The sequence below is a fragment of the Eurytemora carolleeae genome, unplaced genomic scaffold, assembly GCF_000591075.1.
Source record: "Eurytemora carolleeae unplaced genomic scaffold, Eaff_2.0 scaffold1082, whole genome shotgun sequence".
NCBI lineage: Eukaryota > Metazoa > Arthropoda > Copepoda > Calanoida > Temoridae > Eurytemora > Eurytemora carolleeae.
Window position 1 is genome coordinate 69,446 of NW_019396971.1, and position 23,104 is coordinate 92,549.

General features: G+C 29.4%; 2 protein-coding genes and 1 long non-coding RNA gene across 3 annotated transcripts; 1 reads left to right on the plus strand and 2 right to left on the minus strand.

Annotated features, from left to right (window-relative positions):
* Nucleotides 1-5,653: 5,653 nt before the first annotated feature.
* LOC111710649 (uncharacterized) lies at nucleotides 5,654-9,111 on the plus strand. The gene is made up of 10 exons (XM_023484764.1): nucleotides 5,654-5,783; nucleotides 5,939-6,038; nucleotides 6,222-6,305; nucleotides 6,381-6,419; nucleotides 6,510-6,590; nucleotides 7,009-7,122; nucleotides 7,359-7,397; nucleotides 8,081-8,205; nucleotides 8,433-8,520; nucleotides 8,852-9,111. The coding sequence occupies exons 5-10, from the start codon at nucleotides 6,582-6,584 to the stop codon at nucleotides 8,927-8,929; spliced, it is 453 nt and encodes a 150-aa protein (XP_023340532.1). The 5' UTR covers nucleotides 5,654-5,783; nucleotides 5,939-6,038; nucleotides 6,222-6,305; nucleotides 6,381-6,419; nucleotides 6,510-6,581; the 3' UTR covers nucleotides 8,930-9,111.
* A 5,691-nt stretch (nucleotides 9,112-14,802) lies between these two features.
* Nucleotides 14,803-16,353, minus strand: LOC111710648 (uncharacterized). Its single transcript, XM_023484763.1, has 2 exons — nucleotides 16,065-16,353; nucleotides 14,803-15,532 (listed from the first exon to the last, which is right to left on the minus strand). The coding sequence occupies exons 1-2, from the start codon at nucleotides 16,199-16,201 to the stop codon at nucleotides 15,115-15,117; spliced, it is 555 nt and encodes a 184-aa protein (XP_023340531.1). The 5' UTR covers nucleotides 16,202-16,353; the 3' UTR covers nucleotides 14,803-15,114.
* Nucleotides 16,354-19,932: 3,579 nt separating this feature from the next.
* Nucleotides 19,933-22,725, minus strand: LOC111710644 (uncharacterized). The gene is made up of 5 exons (XR_002767095.1): nucleotides 22,596-22,725; nucleotides 21,636-21,719; nucleotides 20,599-20,637; nucleotides 20,194-20,274; nucleotides 19,933-20,035 (listed from the first exon to the last, which is right to left on the minus strand). It is a non-coding gene; the product is annotated as an uncharacterized LOC111710644 (long non-coding RNA).
* Nucleotides 22,726-23,104: the final 379 nt, after the last annotated feature.

Below are 23,104 nucleotides of genomic sequence, written 5' to 3' on the forward strand. Positions count from 1 at the left end.
ATTTTATATCTTTGTAGTTTTTTTTTTATCAATTCAAATCTATATATATACTTTGCTTTTCTTTATGTTTGTTTGTATCTTAAAACCACAAAAATGGCTGAACAGATTGAGCCCAAAATATTTTGATATTCCTGAAGTTTTAAAAATCCATAAAAAATATTAATTAACTTGGAGAAAAAAAATTATTTCTTATTTAATAATAAAGCCATATAAAAGTACAAATAAAAATTCTCTTTATACCTCTAGAATGATGTTCACCATGGTTTTAATTTCTCATTTTTTCTGTGATCATATCATTTTTATAAGGGAATATATTTTTATGTTGAAATTTAAAATTTAAATTATATTTTAAGTATTTCTTTATCATGAAAGCATTAACATAAATATAACAAAGTAAAGACAAACAAATCTGCCCAGATTGTCCTAAATCCCCAAAAGCTGGATCAGTTCATATTTAAATTGGGACATTTTCCCATCTGTAAAGATTTTTGACACATTTAAGATGGAACCCTAAAAAAGGTCTCATCAGAACCCAAGAAAACCACAAAATTCCTTTACATCACATTTATCATCAAGATTATGCTAAATTGGAAATCTTTCTTTCTGCTCTGAAGATTGATCTATAAATGTTGTTTTATCTTTTAATGTTGGTACCGGCAAGGTACCTTCTCCAGTTAGTAGTCCATAGAGCTGGTTTATAACCAAGGTTTCCGAGTCCAACACAGAGACTATTATTGTTGCAAAAAACATCCCATGGAAATTTGCAATGCTTTATAAATATTGTGTACTTTCCCAAGGGCTTTTTCTAAAGTGGCAACCTCACCAGGGTATTTACCCAAGTAAAAATTTCCCAAATGTGCAATTTCCCAAGCAGCAACTTCCCTAGTCCGTCTTTGCTGCAAGGCTCAACCAACAGCCCATTCTAGCAGACCCCCAAACCCATCCTAGCTGCAGAGCTTGGCCCCCATTTTACCGTGCAGGGCCTAAGAAGGCCTAACTTAACCTTTGGGATGTTGCATCTTGGGAATTGCACAATAGGGAAATTGCCACTTGGGAAATTGCCACTTGGGAAATTGCCACTTGGGAAGTTGCCTTTGGGAAAATACCTAACATCATTTTATGTCCCTGAACACATTATTTTCCTGTCTTAGCCCATCTTTGATTTGATTCTAACCCCTCTTAATTTTTTCTGCGATTTCCCAATCTTATTAGCACCAATTATAGTACATATGAACCCCACTTGAGTCCCCCCCCCCCACTAAAATGTATTTTGTTTTCATAATACAAAATTAAAATAACCTAAAGCTTTCTTTAACTGTTCTTAATCTTTATGATTCAAGGATAAATTTAGAGCCTTTTGTATGGGCGCATCATACCAAAAATCCTCAAATTATTAAGATATCTGAGGAAAACTAAAAAAACATAAAATAATTTTTATTTTGTGACTGTTCAGTAAAAACACATTTTTTAATGGCACCAATCAATTAAAGATTTCATAAGGCAAAAATTGGATTTTTCTGAAAGAAAAATTTGAAATAAGATAACATACAAAGATATGAGATGTACTAGACCAGCTCAAATGAAACCTTTATGTATCTAGCTAAAAAACGATATTTTTTTTACATTTGCCAATAATCTTTAATGTGTAAGCTTTTCATAAATGGTCGGATAAATTTTCACATTATACTCTAAACTCCTGGGAGCACTCCAAAACCCTGGGAGCACTCAAAACCCTGGGAGCAATTCCAAAACCCTGAGAGCAGCCACCCCTCCCTCTTTCAAGGATAAATGATATGGAAATGATTTAAATTTTGAATCAGGTGAGCCCACCCTTTCCGTAAAATTTATGGTTTCCAGTGGGGTTTCATGCTCAAACAGCTGCTTAGCCCCCCTCCCCCTTAAAAGAAAAAATTGTTATTGCTTGTCAGTGGGTAATTAAGGTAAGTCATTTTGATAAATATAGTCCTAAATTAAAGAACAGGTTAAGTTTCAGCTTAAATGCTGCCATAAATAAACCATAACTTTAAGCTTAAGCTAAAATATTTTATACTCATGAAATCCCCCCAAAGTTTCTCATAATCTTTTTATACCAACCAAGATTCTCTGAAAAATGTTGTGGCCTCCACATTCTTTAGGTTTGGACTAAATCTATAATTTTCTGGATTTCAAATTTCAAATTTCAAGTATAAATCTCTTTCTATAAAATCATTTTTAAAGAATACACTCATCTTTTATTATTTCTTGAAACTACTTCAGACTTAAAGCTTCAAATTTGTATCATCCCCTTAAGATATTTTCTCAACATAATATTTCTAATCCTTAATCTTCAAATATTAAAAATTTCTCTTTAATTTAAAGCTGCAAAAGTCAAGTTATTTGAATGGTTTTAAATGAAATTTTAAATAAAAATATGAAAATAACCTAGTTAGAATTGATTCATTTAAAACTTTTGTCCATGCAAGGATGACCTTGTTTTTTTTTTATAACAGTATGTTGGGTTTTAAATAGTTTCAAAGCACTTAAAGGACTTGGTTTTGCCACAAACCAAAAATTTCTCATCCTTGGGCCTGATGTTCTAAACCTGTCAAATTTCAAACTTTTGCACCTTATTTAAAATAGTTTTAATTTCTTTGGTAGCAGGGATCTAGGGATTAGAAAATCAAGTTTATGGTAAAAACTCAATGTTTGTAATCTGACATTGATTATCCACTCTTGAGTGCCCCAAAAAAAATATCCCAGATGTGTGAGACACTTTTAGGAAACATTATGGTAAAAATAGATCAAATACAAAATTTCAGCAGTTTAAAATAATTTTCCTAAATGAGCCAGCCATTTTCCTGACTTTCTCCCCATTCTTTGCTAAATTGGTTTAATGAATTTTGAAGTGTGATACAATTTTGGATCCATAGTAAAAACAGTTTTCGATGCAATTTCCTCCTGAACTCCTCTTGCTTGGCCATATTATGCAACCTATTATAAAATTGTTTTTCAGAAAAAGATGCTCATTGACGTTAAGATTGCACAGTAAAAAATAAATGTTTGATATCTTTTACGACTTTACAGTAAACTAGTTTAACAATGGTTAAATCCCGTTTATTTGAGTAACATTGCTTTTAGGCCCATTAAAGTAATACAGTCACAGTTATTTTTTAAAAATAATTCACTAAAGGTTAATTTCTTCATAGTCTTTAAAGATATTGGAGTTTTGTTTTTGTGCACTGCAGTTGAGACATCAAATGGCATCATTCTATGAAAATAATTTTTTTATAGGCAAAGCATTATGAGTTAAGGAGGAAATTGCAATGAATATGGTTTTTACTATGGATTTTTTGGGAAACAACTTACATATCATCTCCTTATTTTGTCAATAAAACATTTTTTAGACCATTCTTAAATTGTGAAAATACTTCTAGTATTATGGTGTTAAGTTTGAAAATAAAAATATACATCAACCACTCCCAGATGGACATAACAAAAGATGTAAATATGACTCAATTTTTCACCTGTTTTTAAATATTTGATTTTTCAATTGTTTTGTTGAATACTGTCAACATAACCTTTAGTTAAATGATTTTTAAACATTTTTAACATGGTGTGAATAACAGTTAGGAAAATTATTTTAAATTGTTAAAATTTTTTGTTTGAGCTAGTTTTACCCTAAGGAATTTTTTTCCCTGGAAAACAACATTAAACAAAAATATTCCATGTGGTTTGTTAAAAGGCTGAAAAATTAGACCAAGTAAATAACAATTCCACGAAATAAAAATCTAATTTTACTAGACCAGGGATTAAATTTGTATTTGTTTGAGTACCTTGTTTTTAAGATTAGGAGCTTAATTCCAGTAGTCTTCTATCTTTCTTAAATGATTGAGGCTTCTTTTAAAATATGGACACAGTGCCAAAAATCAAACAATTTATACATAAAGATTAAAAGATACAATGTAGAAACAAATCTTTTAAAAATAACATAGCTCTAATTTTGATGGTATTTAAAATTCTTTGATTTAAACTTGTGCTATATGCAACTGCAACTCAAGGTCAAAGGCAACTTATACAGTAACATTAGATGATTCCCAGAAAAATGATGTAAGAAAATAAAAATCATTATTATTCACCACCATTATAAACTTGTTCTACGTTTATGATAAAAAATTTACTTTTTATTACTTTTATGAATAAGAATATAATTTTTTTTGTTCTTTTTTAAAAAACTTAAGACAAGTTTAACACAGAAACAATGACAAATTGAAATAATGGTGCACATCATTCTAGAGGTACATATTCAGATAATTCATATTACCAAATTTCTGGACGCATTAAAAAAAATTGAGCTTTTGTAAAATTCTCAGATTTTCAAAGCCCTTTATGTTTGTAGATCTTAGACATTTTAAACTATGAATTCTGTTACATAATATAATCTGAGTTTGAAATATCAGAGGTTTACACCCTCAAGACTCAGTTACTTTAATTTTTTGTTTTGTTTGTTTTGTTTTGTATTGTGGTACTTAGTATTATAGGCAAATGAAATTTAATGAAGCACTTATTTGAAGCAAATCTTTTATTTGGTTTTGGCTTTGTTAATTAAGGAATTTTAGTTTTTTTAACACATTTTTTTTAAATTTTAAAACATAAAGCCAACAAAAGTTATTCAGTTCAGAAGGGTTGATTTATTCCAAAGCAGGGCTTACCTGATTTTATTCTCTGTAATATTTCCAATATTTCTTAATTTAATAAAATATCTTTTGTTTTCCCAAAAATATTTTCTTTTTGGTAGATGATCATACTCTCTGAAATTTTTTTTTTAAGGTGTAATGACCTAATGCAAAATTTGTTGCTTCAGGATTTATTTCGAGCTATCAGTTGCACAGTGTGCCATGTTCTGTGGCAAACTATTAGGATTCTATATATCACAAAAAATTTAATTATAAAAGTTTTCATACATTTAGTTTTGGACAACACTTGTAGTTGCAACTTCTGAATTTGAGTCTACTGTGTACATTTTTTAATTGAAAAAAATCCACTGAGAGATAATTAAGATATGATGGAAAGAGGTACTAATTTTAAATGCATTGCCTTTTCGCCATAGCATTCTTGTATCAAAACATGCCAACCAACAGACGAAGGGATTTTATTTATGTTAAGTAAAACAGGGATTATCAATGTTATGGACAAACCTTTCAAAATCATTACTAATTTGCTCTGATTTTTGGCATAAATAAAATAAAATGTGATAAAACATTTTTTTTGGATAATTGAAGAAAAAATCTGCTATACCAATTTTTGTTTGAAAACATTAATGTTTTGAAAAATTGTTTTGCCAATGTTTATTTTATTGCTTTCCAAAATTTCATCAAAATTCAATGAAAAATTGAATGAGACATAATAAAAAATGGAAGCCAATTATTTGCATTTTTGAAGTCAACAGTTCTAAAGTTATAACATTTACTAACAATTGAATAAACATTTTTCCACCAATTTTTCGATTTCGATTTCACAGAATTTTTTTGTGTTCCAAAATTTTTTTTTAATTTATGCCTTAACTCCTAACTAAATAATAATTGGAAAATTTTGTCCAAAACATTGAAAAATCCATGTTTTTTGATACTAACCCTTTTGCTACTTAACTGACTAATATATAGGACATCATTCTTCCTTAACTTTATCTTTGAAAAACTTAAAATTGTGATATATTGATATTCAAATATTAGAAACTACCAGTGGTCTATCCCAGCTGGAAATAAAACAGGGTTATCTGATGTAATTATTCTCATCACCTACAATCTGTAAGATACTATTTAAAATTTTGAAACAATTTTTTTTATAATTTAAAAACAAAAATTTACATATCTGATACACACAGGTTTGTCAATTAATATTCAGATTTAGTAAATTAAACAATAATTTCACATAAAACTTCTTTTTTCATGTAATTTTATAGAGAATTTGTTCCCTTTATTGGAACATTCTGGTGGGTAGCCAGGGACATCTATGGTGAATTCAATTATTTCTTCACATATCTGGTGGTGGCACATGCAAGGGTGAGTCAGATTAGTTGAAGTTGATAAGAATAAGCCTGAAGGTTTTTCATTACCAAGTTCCAAAATATTGCTTTTCGATGAACTGAAGTAAATATATATTTGTTGGTATTTTTTAACTTTAAATATTTGTATTAAAATATTTAGTAAAATAATTAGACAGGCTTAGAAAAACCATAAATTTAGTTTGTGTTAAATTCGAGTGTGGGACTTTGGAACCTGGCCACTACGTTGCGATACCTGTACTTACTCAATGTGGAGTTTATTCAGGTCGTTATGAAAAAAACATTACCTTAGAAATTGAATATCACAAATAAAATATTATGCAAAGGAAATTTACTTCAGGACACATTGGATACAACAATTCTATGGGTTGGTAATCTGGTAAGATATTTTCAAATTTAACTTTTTTTCTATGCTCCATGTTATCTTCAGAAAATTGATAAATGTTATTATGTTTAATTATATTTCTAGGTTATTGTGCTTCATGTTGTTGGATCAATCAGTTTTGATCTAATCACAGCTTACTTCAACATTTACCCTCTTATGGCTCGGGTAATTAAATAGTTAATAAGATGTTGAATCTAAATTTAAGTCTGAATATTTAAAAATCTAAATATGAAATTTTTATGGTTCACAGTTTCTGAATTTAAAAAAAAATCTGAAACAGAATGGAATGGAAGTCTAAGTCTAAAACTAATAACAATTTTTAATGGACTAGTAATTGATAGATGCAAATAAACATTTTTCCCAATAAACTTCTTCTCTGTCCACTTTGTCCACTTATTAACTTTGTTTAGATATATTTAAATTTTTACCATAAACATAAAAAATAAGAATCAAAATATAAAATTGAATTTATTTCTAAAATTAACTAACAAAATATTACCATTGTTAATTTCTCAGAACAGACCTTGTCAATCAGATGTTTTATTTGTGGATAAAAACTTTAATTATCACACCATTTTTTCAGGGAACAATAGTCTATGCAATGGGATCCAAGGAACTTTTTGATTCACTACCTGAAATTCCTAAAACTCAAAGCTTTAGTCAAGGAACCTACTTCTTATTCACAATAATCTACCAGGTAAATAATTACATTTAAAAACTTTAAAAAAACATTTCCCTTATTGCAATTATAATTTTAACAATCCTGCTACCTCTGATAAAACACATCTCTTGATTTTTTCTCCACTTTTAAACAGACATTTCGTTTTGCTGAATGACTGTTTTCAGTAGAATGAGGAAAAGTTTTTTTTTTTTAAAATGGTGTTACCAGCTCATCATTAAAAGAGGATTTTTCATATCTAATTGTTTTTTTAGGTTACTTTATATGTTGCCAAGTGGTTCAAGTTTAAAAAGGTAACTATTTTCAATATGCTAAACATGGATTCAACTTAATAAATAACTAAGGTATTTCTGTTTGATGTATTGTCACCAATAACTTGTAAACATTTGATCCTTTGAACTGTAAGTAGGGTTGTTAATTATTTAAAAAATTAAAATAAAACAATAATTGTTTTTTTTTGGTTTGATTTTTTACTGATAAACTTTCGTTTTTTTTAAAAAGGAAGGTTTACTAAACATAAACTATTGTTATTGAAATTTTATTCTGAAGTAAATTTGATAATTAGTTTGGATACCTGGGTTTCCTCTACTTGATTTTTAAAAACTTATTTAAAGACAAGTTAGGATACACTTGTTTTAATCTTTCTGAACAATTGTTTTTTATTCTATTTGAAGAAGACTAAAGGTTGTCAACACAAGTGTTAATGAAAGGTCATTGTTAACATTTTTTAACTAAAGCACAGTCATTTTTTCACAACATCAAAAATCAATTGGAAAAGATTTATTATTTTTTATACATTGTCAACAAAAATTAAAACATTTCATTCCTAACAGTAAGTGTTAGAGACAGTGAAATTTTATAAAAACTATAAGAGTCATGGGGCCTTTTTTGTCTATGCTTAACTTAAGCAGACACAGGTTTAATAATTTAAAGTTCACAAAAAAAAAGCAAACAGTTCCTTTAATTGTTTGTTTAGGTTTATACTGTTGAGGCTGATCCTCAAAGAAGGACTATGAACAGTGCATATAATGCTTTCAGTGCATTTGCTAGTATTATTGCAATGGTTGCAGGAACAATGGTCTGGGTCAACCATTTTTATGTGTAAGAAGAATTTTTTGTTTCTTTTTTATTATAAAGTATGCTCAACAGTTCAAAAGTATGTAACAAGGGTTCTAAAACATGGGAATAGAATTGATTTATTCTGGGACTGGTTTTGTGTTGAACATAAATAGAACGATAACATAATATTATCTAAGAAGGATTTTTTAAATAGCAAACAAAAATTATAGCATTAATCAAAATTCAAATCTTTTAATATATATGTTCAGATTACACACAAGCGCTGAATACGAAAATACCAACTCCACCTGTACATTACTGGACAACATTGTGAACCTGACAAAACAGGAAGAACAAGTAAGATATATATAAATCTATCTAGAGTCTTGCTCGCTGTTCTTTTTTCTGCACTAAATTAAAATTTTATTAATAGTTTTTTGTTTGTTATATGTATATTATAAAAAAAACATTCAAAATAGATAAAATACATTCACTGTACCTCCATTTTGTGCAGCTATGGCTTTTTAGGGCTAATCAGTAAATATTTTAGTTTTTTTTTGCCTACCCTTTTTATCTTAGCACCAAGATAAATGGCATTTTTAGTATCCATTGACATTTCACATTTGACTGATTCAATGAAAAAATACTGCTTCAAATTGAAACATTTAAACATGTTTTTTACTTTCAGGAGAATTGGGAAAACACAACCTGCCCTACAGAGGCACATTATAGAACAGAATTACTAAACAGAATATTATTTTTATAAAACTATCTATTTTCTATATTTAGAAATGACCTTTGCATCCAGACAAGTTCACTAATGTTTCGTAAAATTACCTATGAATAATAATAGTTTGGAACAGTCTGTTATAAGCTTTTGGACTTATATTTTCTGTCTCGCAAAAGTTTTTGCCTTTTTGTAGGACAAAATATAATGTAAAAAGACTTGAAGCCTCTCAATAAAGGGAACATTTTTGTCTAAAACTTTATAGCACTGCTAATCAAAGTAATAGTGTTATAATAGTTAAAGTAGTCTTATTTATTTTTAAAACATCATACTATCTAACTTATTCATTTCTTTTAACCAGAAGGATGTTTAATATTTTTGATCAATATTTTGTAAATAAGTTCAAACCATGTTTTAATTTACAGGGACCAGGTTATTCTAAAAAATTCAGGAAGATTAGTAAAAAATAAATATAAAATTTGAATAACATAGCCAAATTTAATTAATTTATGAATATATAATACTAGGTTTAGGGCACTTCCGCCCATCTCCCATTTCAATTGTGAACATGTTCTCTTTGTGTACATTGTAAAAGAAAAACCAACAAAAAAGTTCGCAGATTTTATAAAATAATTTGATGATTTTCATAATTTTCATAAATTGAATCTTCTTAGAGGCAAATTTTGGAGAATTTGATCATCCATAACCCTTCCCTTGGGTCATTTGAGGTCCTACAAAAAATTTGATCCCAAGCAGTTCAGCCATTTTGATATTTATTGGATACAATCAAACAAGCAAACAAACACCCAAACAAACCGACAGACAAGCAAAGTATATATTTAGATGTTTTGAGATAAGAAAGTTTTAAAGAAAAAATTATATTTAGACAAAAAGATAAAATATATATTTCTACATATGTATGTGATTAAAATATTTATATAATTTACTTTTTTAAATACTAATTTATATAGAAGTTGTAAACCCTGTCTCCTGAGATCTATTCTACTGGTATTTGCATACATAGTTCCAAGTAATTTTTTAAACAAAATATCAATCATCCAAAGTGGCAGAAACTCAATTTTGAATTTGCTGCAACCAAAAGTTTGTTACTAAAATTGTTTGTCTTTAACTATATTGTTTGTTTAAATATAAACCATTTAATCAGTTTTCTGCAATTTGGGAAAATTTTGATTTGTCCGTTACACATAAATTCACATCAACAACTCTTAAATAGGATTTCAAAATTTTTGTACAATCTCTTTTTCGTGAAAATTTTGTTCAGGGAATGGAAAAGTGAACAAAAGCTAAAATTTTCAATCAAAATTTTTCATGAATTTTGTGAAAATGTTTGACCTTTTGTTCAAAATCATATTTGATATTTTGTTAAAACTTTGTGTTTAAAAACTGTTTAATTAAAGTCAAAGTTGACAACTAAATTTGCTGATTTTAACAACCCTTACACATAGCATTCATGCAGAAATATTAAAAAAAAATTTAACATTCAGGGATTATTTAACATGATATTCATTTTATATCGTTATGTTCAGTTGAACACCCTATAATAGATGACTAGTATTTACACATCTAGATAATTTGTTGCATATCAAATTAACTTTTATGTTTCAACAAGAATCATGAACCAGTCATAATATATTACAGCATTACCCACAAAAATGAGACTGAAGAAACAACAGTCAAATTTGTTGGGTCTTCGTTTATTACTGAATGCTCCCCACAGCTTTAAACTTATTTTTTTTGCCAAATTATTGAACATACATTTTGTAAAACTATTCATAAGATTGAATTTTTCAAGGCCTGCTCATTAAAAAAAATAAGACCCTGTAACTTTAATGGTTATGGGATGCAAGGGCGGATTTTAAATAAGCTTAAAAAATGTGTGGGAAAAATTTTCAAAAATAATTATTTTTAATTTTGAAAAATATAAAAATATGCTACACAAGATTCAATTTTTCAGGGGCTTTTCAAATATATATATTTTTGTCCTGTAGCTTAATTAATTAAGTTCTTAAGCATTTCTAATTTTGTTGAAACACCTATTTTCACCCTATTTTCACTGTTCTCCACCATACCCTATTCACAATTATGATGTTAAAATAGTGAAGCAAGCGGTTTCAAAGCTTAGAATAAACTACAGGGGTGACCCCCCATCAATTTTCATACATACATTTTTTAAGCAGATATATTAAGAAATTATTGTTTTCCTGAGATTATTTGCTAGTTTTTCCTTATCCATTAAATAACAATGGGGGCCTTGCCCAAGACACTCCGTCAGAAATCCAACTATCTTCTTGAAAGGGAAAAAAATATTAGATTTTATTGAACAAAAATTTTTGGCGAAATAAGTAAAAAAATTTTTCCATAGTACATCAAAATTAGCTACATTTTTAATGAACTTTCTTTGTTCATTTCCACAAATTTATTTTGTTGGAAACACTATTCTAAAACTATGTTCTTATTATTTTTCCTTGATGAGTTTAGCAGTTCAAATATATTGTTATTATTATTAAAAAGTATGGTTTTAGTTGTGTAGGGGTTTTTAAAGGCACATTATTAACAAAGAATTTTTCCTAGGTGTTGCATTTGTCTTCAACAAGAAGCTTAGAAACTATGTAAAAAGAGGAATAAGAAAGGTTTCTCTAAACTCTCTCATTTATGGTGTTTGGAGGTATATATATAATATATATATATATATATATATATATATACAATGGTTTTGACCTTAAAACATGAATTTATTTATTCTTTATTATCATTCATTACAAAATTTCCTAACTAACTTATTTTTATAATTAATCTTAGTGTTCTAGCTGATGAAGTAGAATTTTTCTTTTAAAAGCAGGAGACAATTTTGTATTTTTTCTCAATTCCATGATTTTACCTGAAGTTTTTCTTAGAACAATTGTGTTTATGAAAAAAGGACTTAAATACAACAAACTTTTACTATTTAGACCTTGTTCAGCAGATAGGCAATTAAGAAGAAATCACAGAACAACACCATTTCAAGTTAACCCAGTCAGAAATCTGACAAGAGCTCCCAGACAGGTGAATCCTAGTAATAGTGGAAGTGAAGCAGGTTTAACCCTGAGTGAACCAAGAAGAAACATCAACCCAAAGAGAGAAGTCAGGTATCCACCTGGAGAAAATACTGGAGTAATATCTCATGTTATTTCCTCAAGAATAATCTATACTACTTCCGCTGAGGTTCATTTGCAACCACAAGAAGAGCATCAATCAAATTCTACCAATTTAGAACAAACTCAAGTAGATCGTTCATTCACAAGAATCATAACCCCACCTGATTTTCATCAAACCATAAGCACTTGTAGAATAGAAGAAGATACTAGCGTAGCGTCTCATGGTTCTCCTTCAGGAATGATTTTTGTCTCTTCTGTTCATAATCATTCTGATCAAGAAGAGGAGAGTATACATGAGTAAGATTAAAGTTTTGAATAAACTCAGGATTGGGAGCAATGAGTGTGATGTTTCTTGTTTGTGAGGCACCCGGGGGCCTCATTTTTCAGTATATCAGAAGAATTCCTTCACTCTATATTCTCAGCTCTAAGAAGCCCTTAGGCAGCTGGATTCTTGTCAATCCTCTTCTCAGTGTGAATGAAGCGTGGATGGATGAATGTGCTGCCAGATTACAACCCCTGGTAAATCAATAAAAACCAACACAACACCTTTCAATAAAAATAGAGAATTCCACTAAGCTGGAATATAACAATAATCCTCAAGAAATTATATGTAACAAAGATGAAAGGTTGACTACCGTTAATAGTTAGCCAATACCTGAGAATCCCATTGAAAGGATTTTCTCAAGCTTGCTGTAATTACTTTCATCCCAATCATTCAGTAAACTAGCCCAGAACCTCTCCCTCCCCCCCAAAAATAATATTTGAAAACAAACTTGCAATTACTAAAAAAAAATATTTGAAAACAAATAAACTATAAAAAATGCCCAGAAAAGGCCCAATCCACAAAACCATTTTTTATTAAAAGGATATAAGCATTATTTCTGGTGACCTTCCAAGCAAAGATGACAATGACTGATTCATATTGGTACCCTTGAAACCATTAACACACATCAAGTAATACAAAATTATTTTATAAAAATGTTTAATGCTTTATCTTGTTTGTTGTTAGTAGTATGTAAGGTATATTTCATAATAAAGATGTTTTGTGTTGTGAAAATAAACGTGCAGGAACTCAAGTACGAGTTTTTTAAGATGTTATATACAGTCACAAGCAGAAAGACAATAATCAGGACAACTTTAAATATATATTTCTGGTAATTTTAAACAGACAAGGCAGACCACATTCTGAAATTGATAGCACTAGGGATATTTTGTTATTATTGTTTCATAATCATAATTGTAAAATTCTATTGTGAAGTCATCTGATTAATTGTAGATTGATTCCGGGTCTTTCTGGTTATCACTGTTTCTTATGATGTATTCTACTTGTGGACACTTAGAAAGGGAGGGGCCTGTTTTTGATTTTCCCTCCATGTGTGCAAATCTGTGTATGTACTTTGCTTGTCCATCTATTTGTCAGAATGTTTGTATCCAATAAACGTCAAAACAGCCAAACCAATAAGGCCCAAAGTTTTTGAACCAACTTACATAAAACCAGGGAAGGTTTATGGATTTACTTATTGTAAATTGTCAACTGTTTTTGTTTTCTATACTGTTTTCCCACTTAAGCAAACTTTAAACAATTCACTGCCTTTATCCTAATTGTGAAAATAAAAATATTTAGTATTGAGACAGAAAAATTTTCAAAGTATTAAAAAACAATATTGTATACTTTTATTATCACAAGATTTAGATTGAGTTAAAAAAGCAAGTTTATCAGTAATTCAGAGAGCTAATATTTAGTTTTAACTACAGGGTGCCCCAATAAACATGGGAATTCAATGACAAAATCGATATTGTCTTTTTAAGTAATTCTTTGATTTAGTATAGTGATACCTACTGAGAGAGCTGTAATCTGCAAGAGTTTTGTCTGCTATGTTCACATTTTGTTTTTTTTTATGTTTTGACTGTATACGGTTGTACTTAGTAAAACAAGAAAATTGCAGTATACAAACAGAGTAAACTTGTTAGTCTTCACTGTTCATTTTGCAGAGACATTATAGACACATCTTTACAGTCTTTTACCCTTCTCATAAAATAAACTATAGCAGACATAATAATATTATGGCTTTTGAAATTAGGTATTACAATGCTAATTCATAACAAAGACGATATTGAATTTGTCACTGAATTCTCATGTTTTTTGGGACACCCTGTAAGAGCTAAGCTTCATTCATGTTCATGAATGATTGTCCTTTCACACTAACAAACAGAACCGAACAAAAGAGCTTCTTCAGAACTGCATTTAATTTATGACAAAAAAAATATTTAGACACTTTTGAAGTTAATTGCAAAAAAACAAGCATTACCCATTATGGTCTTGTAAAAGAAGGTACAAAAAGTTAAGTGCATCAAATGCAAACTTTTGGTGCTGGTTTGAAAGATGTGGAACAAATCATATTTATATTTCAAATTAGAACATTTTTGATATTTTTAAATTTAAAATCATTTTTAATTTTTTAAATTCTGATCAACTATTAAATCCTGATCTATTTTGATAAAAAAGCTTTTATAGTTTATTTTAGCACAAAAGAATTCATTGAAACTAATACTCTGATCTATATACAAAAACTATCTTTGTTACAATTCATTCCAGAGTTTTTTTTATTTTCTTCATAAATTTACATATGAACATCATAACAAATAAATTTATATCAAATATACAAACAACAAAACTTGAAACTTGTTTATACATAATTAACATTTATGTTATTTTCTTCAAATTTATAGTTACATACATACAAGCATGAGATCAATTTTAGACCTTTTAACTAATCAGGCTAAAATTCGGTAAAAGCCTTTTCAAAATCAGTTTTCTTTCAGTGCTACTTTTTGTTTCATTTAAATCAAGTAAACAAAGATGATATCTTCCAAGACAGATTTTCATTGAGTATTGAAAAAGGTTCAGTTACAGAATTTTCAACTAAACTGCTTTATTTTGATGCAAATTAAGGAAAGTTATGATCTAGTACTGGATCTTCCTAAGTAAGTTCTAAACTTGAATCTTGCTCATAAATATTCTCCTCTTCTCGATCAGAATCATTACGAACAGAAGAGACACAAATCATTCTAGAAGGACATTCTTCTAGTATCTTCTCCAGCTAAAGAATTCTCTTCTATACTACTCATTGTTTGATGGAAATCCGTTATGATGGTATTCATTTCAAAATATTCTTGAGTTTGTTCTAAATTGGTAGAATTTGATTGATGCTCTTCTGCAGGTTGCAAATGAATCTCCGCTGAAGTAGTATAGATTATTCTTGAGGAAGGAACATGAGATATTACTCCAGTATTTTCTCCAGGTGGATACCTGACTCCTTTCTCTGGGCTGATGTTTCTTCTTGGTTCACTCAGGGTTAAACCTGCTTCACCACTACTATTACTAGGATGCACCTGTCTAGGAGCTCTTGTCAGATTTCTGACTGGGTTAACTTGAAATGGTGTTGTTCTTTGATTTCTTCTTGGTTGCCTAGCTGCTGAACAAGGTCTAAATATGGTGGAAGGCAATAATAGCAATATAATGAAGACGACTTTTAAAAAGTTTTTATTGGTAACAAGCTTTTTTTCGATTTCAAAGTTTACAAGAAATAAAAGAGAAGCTGGTTTAATTGACTTCTTCTCTTGTTTCCATTTTTTGAATCTCAATGCTATTAAAAAGCTTAATAGAAATTAAAAGTTGAAATCAAAAGTTGTCGATTACCACCATAGGAAAAGATTTGGTTGAATTTTAGTCCTTTTTTTGTAGGCACAATTGTTAATAGAAAAACCTAAGGTAAAATTAAGAAATTGAGAAAAAATATCAAATTGTCTGGCACCCTAGGTTTTAAAGAAAAAAATCATTGGTTCGGATATATTAAGAACATTTGTGAAAATTAGGCAGTTAATTTAATGAGGCAATTAGGCTTGTCTTTATTTTTAAATGATTTTTGTCTTTTCAAATAAAAACTTTCTTAATTCTGATAATAAAGGATAAATAAATTCATGTTTTAAGTTCAAAACCAATGTTCACATATATATACCTCCAAACACCATAAATGAGAGAGTTCAGAGAAACCTTTCTTATTCCTCTTTTTACATAGTTTCTAAGCTTCTTGTTGAAGACAAATGCAACACCTAGGAAAAATATTGTGTCAAAAATTATTCTCCCAATAAACATGAGATTTAATTGACGACTTCTTCATCGGCATATTTACATAAACATGATTTTATTAATATTCTAGGTAAACCTACTATAACTACTAAAATACTGTAACTATTAAACCTACTAATTAGTCTGAGAAATTCGAAAATATGGTTTACCATTTTGAACAAATCTGTTTAAATTCAAATTGATCAAATTTATCAATGTTTAAATGTTTATTATCTCAGTCAATTTTGAAGATACAATGAAGGTCGACCACATTTTTGAAAGCTCACAAGCCGTACAATCTTTATTTTAAGTCACTCTTTGTTATTGATAGATTATTGGAAAGCAAATATGATTTTCAAGTCCTTTTTTAAATCCCATGTTTATTGGATCAGGCCCTGTACCTTAAATAAGGTTTATCCGATATATAATATGAATTGCAAATTATGTTATTTAAAAAATGGTAGCAAGATTCCAGAAAAAGATTGAGAAAGCAAGAGTGGACACCTGAGCTTGCAAAAAAATACATTCGGCTTTTTGCAGGGATGTCAAAGAAAATTTCTTTTCTTTCTTTTTCAAAATTAGCCGTAAATTCGAACAAGAGAATTAAGACTGGGGAAATACAGAGATTGCAAATAACCAGCAGCTGTTATTATCGGATGATTTATACAATTTTGTAAAAAATAAAAAAAATAAAAATGTTTAAAAAATGGTGGTAAATTTTTAGAACATTATCTGTACCAGATTTGAACTTTACTGTCATCGTCTACGTATGTAGGCAAAAAAATCAATTTAAATAAGATTTTTGAAAATTAAAAAAAAATAATGAACTTGGAACTATGTAGGCAAACACCAGGAGAACTGATCTCAGGAAACAGGGTTTGCAGCTTCTAAAAAGATTTAGTATTTAAAAACGACGATTTTTTTCCGCTTGGTGTCTCTGCCATGTGAATTCATTCAGAGCAGAGAAATCTGGCGGCCAACAAATTGGCGTTTTAAGGCATTGTATATAAAACAAATAAGAAATAATATGAAATATCAACTTTTTAAGAATGCGTCGAAAAATTATCGATGATTGCAGGTTGTAATATCTAAATGATTTGTTTGGAATTGAATTGATTTTTTATGATCCTAGTCGAATGTTGCAACTTTCTAAAGTTGCATGGACGCTACATTCTTTGGTATGGGTCGTTTTTAACAATTTTCCCCTTACAGACACAACAGATAGAAGTAAGATTAGTAGCGATCACCATCGATAATTTTTTGCGAAATATTTAGAAATATTTTGTTTAGTAAGGAATTGAGTATTTGCCACAAACTAAAATGTTCTAATTTCTATATTTCTGTAATCTGAAAACCTTTCAATCTCAAACTTAACTTCACTGTTCTAACTAAATTTTTTGTTTGAAATATCCAAGATCTGCGACTTTGAATTGCAAAAATAAAGGGATTAGAAAATCAGAGTTTGTGGCGAAGACTCAATTCCTTTGTTAAATATGTCAATTTTTATCTAATTTTTCTATTTTTTTTTCTTGCTAATCTTCCTGAATGTTTTAGCATATCCTGGTCCCTGTAAATTCATGCATAATTTGAACTAATTTGCAAAATTATCAATCAAAACATTTGACATACTCCGGGTTCAAGAAATAAAGAGGTAAAATAAGACAAAAATAAAGAAGATAAACAAAATGTTTTTTACTAAAATCTGTTCATTATGTGCCTCTGTGGAAGTGCAAGTTGTGTTGGCCCAATTCTCCTGAAAGTAAAAAACAGTTTAAGATTTAAATGATGGTTTAATTGTAAAGCAATATTTTTTCAAATTACAATTCCCAATGGATTCCAGAATTCCTTTTTGTCTTGGTGTTGGTATAAAAAGGGTAGGAAAACTCAGCTGTAAAAAAGCTAAGGGTTTCAATGTAACTTTATAGAGAAAAAAATGTAAAGCCCCAATTAAAGATTTAGCCTCAATCCAACCCTGAATTAAGATCTAATCTGAACCCATCCTGATTAAAGATCTATAGTCTCATTTCAAATCTGATTAAATATCTAGTTTTAATCCAACCGAGATTTAAGATCTATTCTCAACCAAACCCTTATTTAAGATTTAGTCTTAATCCGACCCTGATTTAAGATCTTATCTCAAACCAACCCTGATATAAGATCTACTCTTAATCCAACCTTGATTGAAGATATAATCTCAAACAAACCCTGATTTTAAATCCAGTCTCAATCATGCTTAGTGGACAGCAAGCACAACTCTTTAGTATTAAATATAAGCTTAGTGTAGAATATAGAACAGCAAGCAGAACTCTGTAGTGTTAAATATAAGCTAAGTGTAGTATATAGAACAGTAAGCAGAACTCTGTAGTGTTAAATATAAGCTTAGTGTAGTATAAAGAACAGTAAGCAGAACTCCGTAGTGTTAAATATAAGCTTAGTGTAGTATATAGAACAGTAAGCACAACTCTGTAGTGTTAAATATAAGCTTAGTGTAGTATATAGAACAGCAAGCACAACTCTTTAGTGTTAAATATAAGCTTATTGTAGTATATAGAACAGCAAGCAGAGCTCTGTAGTGTTAAATATAAGCTAAGTGTAGTATATAGAACAGTAAGCAGAACTCTGTAGTGTTAAATATAAGCTTAGTGTAGTATATAGAACAGCAAGCAGAACTCTGTAGTGTTAAATATAAGCTTGGTGTAGTGTAGTGTTAAATATAATCTTAGTGTAGTATATAAGACAGCAAGCAAATCTCTTAATAGATTTTGATATATTTAATTACTTGATCTTCCTGTCTTGTCAGGTTCACATTGTTGTCCAGTAATGTACAGGTGGAGTTGGTATTTTCATATTCAGCGCTTGTATGCATTCTAAAAATTCAGATATAAATACATATTTAATTATAATATATAAATTACCAGTTAATCTTGGAAGATTGTAATTTTTTAATGACATCTTTTTGCAAAGACATTTTAATTATAAAACAATTGTTAAAGAAATCCTTCTTTTATATTATTTAGTTTTGTTTCTATTTACGTTCTGGAAATTACTAACATAAACCTATACCTGCAGACCCAAATCTAAATATTGCATACTTTAGAATTTAAATTGAAGAAAGAATCTTACACATAAAAATGGTTGACCCAAACCATTGTTCCTGCAACCATTGCAATAATACTGGCAAATGCACTGAAAGCATTAGATGCACTATTCAAAGTCCTTCTTTGAGGATTAGCCTCAGCAGTATAAACCTAAACAAATAATGAAATTAAGTGTGTGGTTTATTATTGATGAAGTTTTGGATTCATTTAAGATATTCAGGTTATTTTTCTCGATAAAAAAAAAAAACATTTAAAACAACATTCATAGATCATAACCTTATCTTCCTAAAAAAAATTGAAAATAATTTACATAAAACTCAAATTCAGTAGCAAAATATTTTTTTAAAACAATGGTTTTTTAAATGATTGTTTCAGAAAAAAGAAAATCCAGGAGATAAAAAAATATCTTAGTAAAAAATTAGTCCATGGTTAAAATTTACCTTCTTAAACTTGAACCACTTGGCAACATACAAAGTAACCTTAAGTCATTAAATTTTACAGATTCACAAAAACTTCTAAAGAGATAAAATGACAAAATTTTCATTTAAAAAAGAGGAGAAACAATAAAAAATATTATTTGCCAATTTCGCAATTCTAAATTGTAATTAGTTTAAAGCTTTTAAAAATATTTTAAAATGTAATAACTTTCCTGGTAGATAATTGTGAATAAGAAGTAGGTTCCTTGGCTTAATCCTTGAGTTTTAGGAATTTCAGGTAGTGAGTTAAATAGTTCCTTAGATCCCATGGTGTAGACTATTGTCCCCTAAAATTAAGAGTTAAAAAAGTGGATATTTTTTTGCCACAGGAGTATTCTGAGCAACATGAAATATCTCTGGATTTGTTTTCATTCAAATGAATTTTGAATATCAGTTGGCATTGTTTATATTTTCCTAAAAAAATGAAAAATTTAATAATAATTACCCGAGCTATAAGAGGGTATATATTGAAGTAAGACATAATTAAATCGTAGCAGATTGACCCAACAACATGGAGCACAATAACCTAAAACAAAAAAAATGGTTACACCCTTTTCCTTTTTTTGTAAACAATGTTTCAATGAAAATGATTAAAAAGTAAAAAAAATCTGACTGTAAAATTCATTTTCTGCAATCCTTTTTGTGAAGATAAATAATCTTTACTTTAGAATATGTCAAAATCAATTTTCCGCTTCCTTATTTAAATTCCGCGGAAAATGTCAAATTTATGGGAAAATAGCCATAATCACAAAAGTAAAAAAAGTTTAAGCAATTTTCTTGCAGCGTTTGCGCAATTAGCAAATTCTTCACCTAAGCAAGTCTGTTCTCGTATACATTAATTAAACCTTACCAGTTTACCAAGCCATAGAATAGTTCTATCCAATGTGTCCTAAAACAAGTTTTCCCAGTAAGAATTTTTTTTTAAATTTTGTTGCTTCATTATTGAAGAAACTTTCTTTCATCAAAATTACGGATTCATTTGATAACTTCGCAAAAATGAAAGAAAAGAATAAATTATGCAAAAGATTTTTAATTTTTTTTTGTTTTTTTGAAAGGGTAAAGTGAAAATTAGGCTGTAATTACCCGAAATCAAATTTTTTAAATTGGGTAAAATTGTTTAAACTAGGCTTTTTTTTGGCTTTTCAGGCCCCCTTTTTCAATTTTATACATGTTCTCTTTGTATACATTGTAAAACAAAAAAACTGTCGGATTTTGGGGATTTTCAAAATTTAACAAAAATCGAATTTTGTTTGTATATCATTTTAAAACAAAAACAAAAATTCGCGGATTTACAAAATTTATTAAAACTGTATTTTGTTGGAGGCTAATTTTTTAATTTTTGATCATCCACAAACTTTCCATGGGGTCATGTAAGGTCCCACACTAAATTTGGTCCCGATCGGTTCAGCCTTTTTTACGTTTATTGGATACGAACAAACAGACAGACAGCAAAATATTTATACTTTTAGGCTTTAAGGGCGCTTCGCGCCATCTTCTATTTCAATTATGAACATGTTCTCTTTGCATTATTGTGAAACAAAAACAAGAAAAATTTCGCGGATGTTATAAAAAAAATCGTGTATTTTCAAAATGTTCAAAAATCGAAATTTGAGAAAAGCAAATTTTTGGAAATTCGATCATCTGTAAACCTTCCCTGGGGTCACGCGAGGTCCCGAAACAAATTTGGGCCCGATCGGTTCAGCCGTTTTGACGTTTATTGGATACAAACAAACAAACAGACAAGCAAAGTATAGATATACTAGACTTTTAGGGCGCTTCGCTCCCATCTTCTATTTAAATTGTGAACATGTTCTTTTTGTTTACATTTAAAAACAAAGAAGAAAAAATTTGCGGATTTTTAAAAAAAAATTCGCGGATTTTCAAGACCTGAATAAACTCCACATTAAATAAGTACAAGTATCGTATTGTAGTCGCCAGGTTCCATAGTCCCACACTCGAATTAAACACAAACTAAAATGAATCATTCTAAGAAAGTGACGGGAAACAGAGTATTTAGAAAAAGTAATTGAAAAAAAACCACTTGAAAAATCCTAAATTTACTCAAGTCATTTAAAAAAGTCATACTAATTTTCAACGATGAATTTAACATGACTCAACATATCTGTCTCTCATTGTCTCTGGATAGAATGCTCTCTGATCTCAACAAATCTGGCTCTGGCTCTGTGGTTAGAACGCTCTTTAAGCTTGACAAATCTGTCTCTCAATGTCTTTGGGTAGAATGCTTTCTGCTCTTAACAAATCAGTCTCTTATTGTCTGTGGTTAAAATACTCTCTTCTCTCAAAAAATCTGTTTCTTATTGTCTGTGGTTCACATTGCTCTCTGATTTCAACAAATCTGTCACTCATTGTCTGTGTGGTTAGAATGATCTTTGCTCTTAACATATCTGTCTCTCATTGTCTGTGGTTCATATTGCTCTCTGATTTCAACAAATCTGTCTCTCATTGTATATGTGGTTAGAATGATCTCTGCTCTCAACATATCTGTCTCTTATTTCTGTGGTTCACATTGCTCTCTGATTTCAACAAATCTGTCACTCATTGTCTGTGTGATTAGAATGATCTCTGCTCTCAACATATCTGTCTCTCATTGTCTGTGGTTCATATTGCTCTCTGATTTCAACAAATCTGTCTCTCATTGTATGTGTGGTTAGAATGATCTCTGCTCTCAACATATCTGTCTCTTATTGTCTGTGGTTCATATTGCTCTCAGATTTCAACAAATCTGTCACTCATTGTCTGTGGTTAGAATGATCTCTGCACTCAACATATCTGTCTCTTATTTTTTGTGGTTCATATTGCACTTTGTGGTTAGAAAATTGAACTGACCCTGGAATGTGCCACAACGACATAAGTGAAGAAGTAATTGAACTCTCCAAAAATATCCCTCACCACATTAAACACAGTTCCAATCCATGGGATGAACTCCCTGAAAAACAACAATTTATATTTTCAAACTTTTAAAATTTTTGTTATTGTGCAGGCTAAGGGTTTCTATGAAATGGCGATTTTTTTTGTCAAATTTGCGCGATATAAAAAACTGAATTGCACATTTTTTGTTAACAAATATTTTCGAACAATTGTGCAGTCAATTTCTGATAAATGTGCCATCTTAAAACAGAAAACGTACAAAACTACGAATTTTACAAATTTCTGATTTCTGAATAGAATTTGTTTAGAGCCAAGACCCATCATTGAGACATAAACCAATACAGGTGTTTTTGTTCACCAGGCCTAACTCCTAAAGTCAAGTTTAAGAACTAGTATCTGTCGATCATGTGACACAAGCTCTTGTCAGCTGATTCTTTTGTTGAGTCTAATATAAAGCTTTTAACCTG